This window comes from Egretta garzetta, unplaced genomic scaffold (genome assembly GCF_000687185.1).
Source record: "Egretta garzetta isolate BGI_Z169 unplaced genomic scaffold, ASM68718v1 scaffold360, whole genome shotgun sequence".
NCBI classification, from domain to species: Eukaryota; Metazoa; Chordata; class Aves; order Pelecaniformes; family Ardeidae; genus Egretta; species Egretta garzetta.
Window position 1 is genome coordinate 2,665,878 of NW_009258261.1, and position 796 is coordinate 2,666,673.

Consider the following 796-nt stretch of genomic DNA (forward strand, 5'->3'; position numbering starts at 1 on the left):
GCAGCTGCTGCTGGGAGCGGGGGCCAGGTTTTGGGGAGCAATGACGGAAGTGAAGAGAGAGGTGTTCGGGCAGATGCCCCGGGAGGAAGGAGGAGGCGTGGTGGAAAAGTTCGTCTTAAAGTTGGACAGCGTGAAAGTGGAGATCCTGTCCTTAGGGTGCATAATCGCCGCTCTGGAAATGAAAGGCAGGGATGGGGAGTTTTCAGATGTTGTCCTAGGCTTTGACACTTTAGAAGGTGGGTCTAAATCTGTGCCTTTAAAAAAAAAAAAAAAAAAAAAAACAGGAAAAAAAAAAAAAAAAGTCAGGCAATTTAACCATAATTTTCTGGTTTATTATTGCCACGCTGCATGATCTGCTTCTAAGGGTCCCCTCCGAATCATGGACTGAAAAAACACAACTCCTGGGCTCGGTGGATGGGGAACGGGGACGCTGGTAGCTCCAGGTTGCAGTGTGCCCCTCTAAGGGGACAGCTCTGTGTACGCTTTGACCGGTAACGGCAGAGGCCTTTTCTGCAAATCTGCAAAGAATACAAGATCCCATCAGGTTTTTTTAGTCAAAGATGTGCATGACTAGGAAGCTGTGTGTCCTGTGAAACACCAGGACTGCGGTCACCTATTTACTACTGGGGGGAAGCAGGGAGGGAGACACTTCTGAGTCCATAAGCACACCTGGAAACCACCCATTGTGTCCCAATCCTTCTGTTTAACCGTGTGCTGTTTTTCTGGCCAGGTTACACAAGGAAGCACCCCTTCTTTGGCGCTGTCGTGGGGCGTGTTGCCAACAGGATTGCGAAGG

General features: G+C 49.5%; 1 protein-coding gene across 1 annotated transcript in view; it reads left to right on the plus strand.

The window, feature by feature from the left end:
* The first annotated feature begins 6 nt into the window (after positions 1-6).
* GALM (galactose mutarotase) overlaps positions 7-796 on the plus strand; it is a 14,407-nt gene continuing 13,617 nt past the window's right edge. The window contains 2 exon segments of the mRNA XM_035894802.1: positions 7-236; positions 731-796. The exon segment at positions 731-796 is cut by the window's right edge and continues 73 nt beyond it. Of these exon segments, the coding sequence (XP_035750695.1) occupies positions 41-236; positions 731-796 (262 nt within the window). The 5' untranslated portion in view covers positions 7-40.